Genomic DNA, 1,607 nt, shown 5'->3' with positions numbered 1-1,607 from the left:
GTTCTTTATAAACGATCGAATATGCCGTGTCAACGGTCTTCTATATATTTTAATTATCAACGAATAAACTATGTAAGCACTTTATTTTTATTAATTGTGAACTATATATGTTACATGTCGTAATATTTTTATCATTAGTTTTTAGATGTGGCGTAGCAGGCATTATGCCTAACTAATTAATAGTTTGTATTTGTAACGCTTGATAAGGACCTAAACCCGAGGTCAAAACGTAGCGTGCTGTTTAATAAAGTTGGCCAGTTGGGTCGAATTAAGATTAATATATGGATATTTTCCTTGTATTTTTTAGGACTAACAGTCGAAAATAAGGAGCTGAATTTACACGGTCAACAAGTAGTGACGACACCACGTAGAGTTGCGATACTGTGGTTCTTAGAATTCATAAAACCAGGTCCAACAATTCTCGTGGCTCACAATAGCCGGCGATTCGATACTCCTATGCTGCTCAGAGAATTACAGAACCTTGGTCTCATGGTCGAATTTCGATCAATCGCTTGTGGCTTTTGTGATAGTCTGCCTGTCTTAAAAAAAAACTTCCCGAACGAGTGAAAGCTAAGCAGTCTTTTCGCTTATCGGTTTTAGCGGAAGAATTTATCGGAGATAACGCTTCTGCCGGCGCTCATAATAGGGCTGTCGATGTACGAATTCTGGAAGATATTCGAGTTGTAGGTATAACCAACGAAGAGCTTCGCGGTGGGAGTATATCTATCGAGATGACTTTCATTGAAGAAGCGCAGAATCCAAAAACTAAGTTAAATAAGAATTCGTTCGACTGTATCAAGGAAGGCGTTTCAGCAGGCATGAAAACGAAAATGGCAAAAGCTGGTTTAACATTTAGTCATTTAAAAGAATCATTTTTGGAAGGCGGCGAGGACGCTGTAACAGTTCTCTTAGCCTCAGATGTCAACGGACATCCTCGTATCACAAAAAATAAAAAAGTTATTCAACGTATAATCACGCAAATAAAGAATGTCACAGAGAACTCGTAATTATAGTTGTTGATTATTTTCATACACCCTTCTTGCTCCTTCTCCCTAAACCGTCTAAAGCAAATCCAAAATACATGCAATTTGTGGCGGCTCAATATCCTAATGAGCTAAACAATATACTGGGTAAAATTGATATTTCTCAATTAAGGTATTTCTTTCATGACACCAAAGTCTTAAGAATTAACTGATTTTTTGGTACAAGAAAGTTAAAATGCATATCTTTACGCCAGAATAAAATTAAACCACATTACCGAACATATAAAGAAGAATTATGATTTTGAAAATTCGATATTTTATATGTGACGTTATCGAAAAAGTCTATTTTTTACATTTCAATAATAATAATTCAATAGTGTAATAATTTGTTTATCTTTAAATTTAAGATATTAAATATTAACTGCGCTACATATTCGCTAAACTCTATACTTTCGATAGTGCCGATAAAAATATACAGAGTCACCGAATATTTAAACAAAATATTTATGTTAAAAGTTGACTTGAAATGTGGTTTATAGTTGAATATTTTTGATGGCGACTTTCAAGGAATTATTTGGCAACACTGGCGCTGCAAGCTGTGCGCTCATGTCACACACTTCATTC

The 1,607-nt window shown here is 34.8% G+C and overlaps 1 protein-coding gene across 1 annotated transcript; it reads left to right on the top strand.

Moving 5' to 3' along the window:
- Positions 1-307: 307 nt before the first annotated feature.
- Positions 308-1,007, top strand: LOC112457860 (the record flags this gene model as incomplete). Its single annotated transcript, XM_025021157.1, has 2 exons — positions 308-523; positions 601-1,007. Coding segments are annotated over 2 exons (623 nt in total), but the record flags the coding sequence as incomplete, so codon positions are not given.
- Positions 1,008-1,607: the final 600 nt, after the last annotated feature.

The sequence above is a fragment of the Temnothorax curvispinosus genome, unplaced genomic scaffold, assembly GCF_003070985.1.
Source record: "Temnothorax curvispinosus isolate PA1 unplaced genomic scaffold, ASM307098v1 QBEX01008387.1, whole genome shotgun sequence".
NCBI classification, from domain to species: domain Eukaryota; kingdom Metazoa; phylum Arthropoda; class Insecta; order Hymenoptera; family Formicidae; genus Temnothorax; species Temnothorax curvispinosus.
The sequence above is the reverse complement of the archived record's forward strand: the minus strand, read 5'-3'. Positions and strand labels throughout refer to the sequence as shown.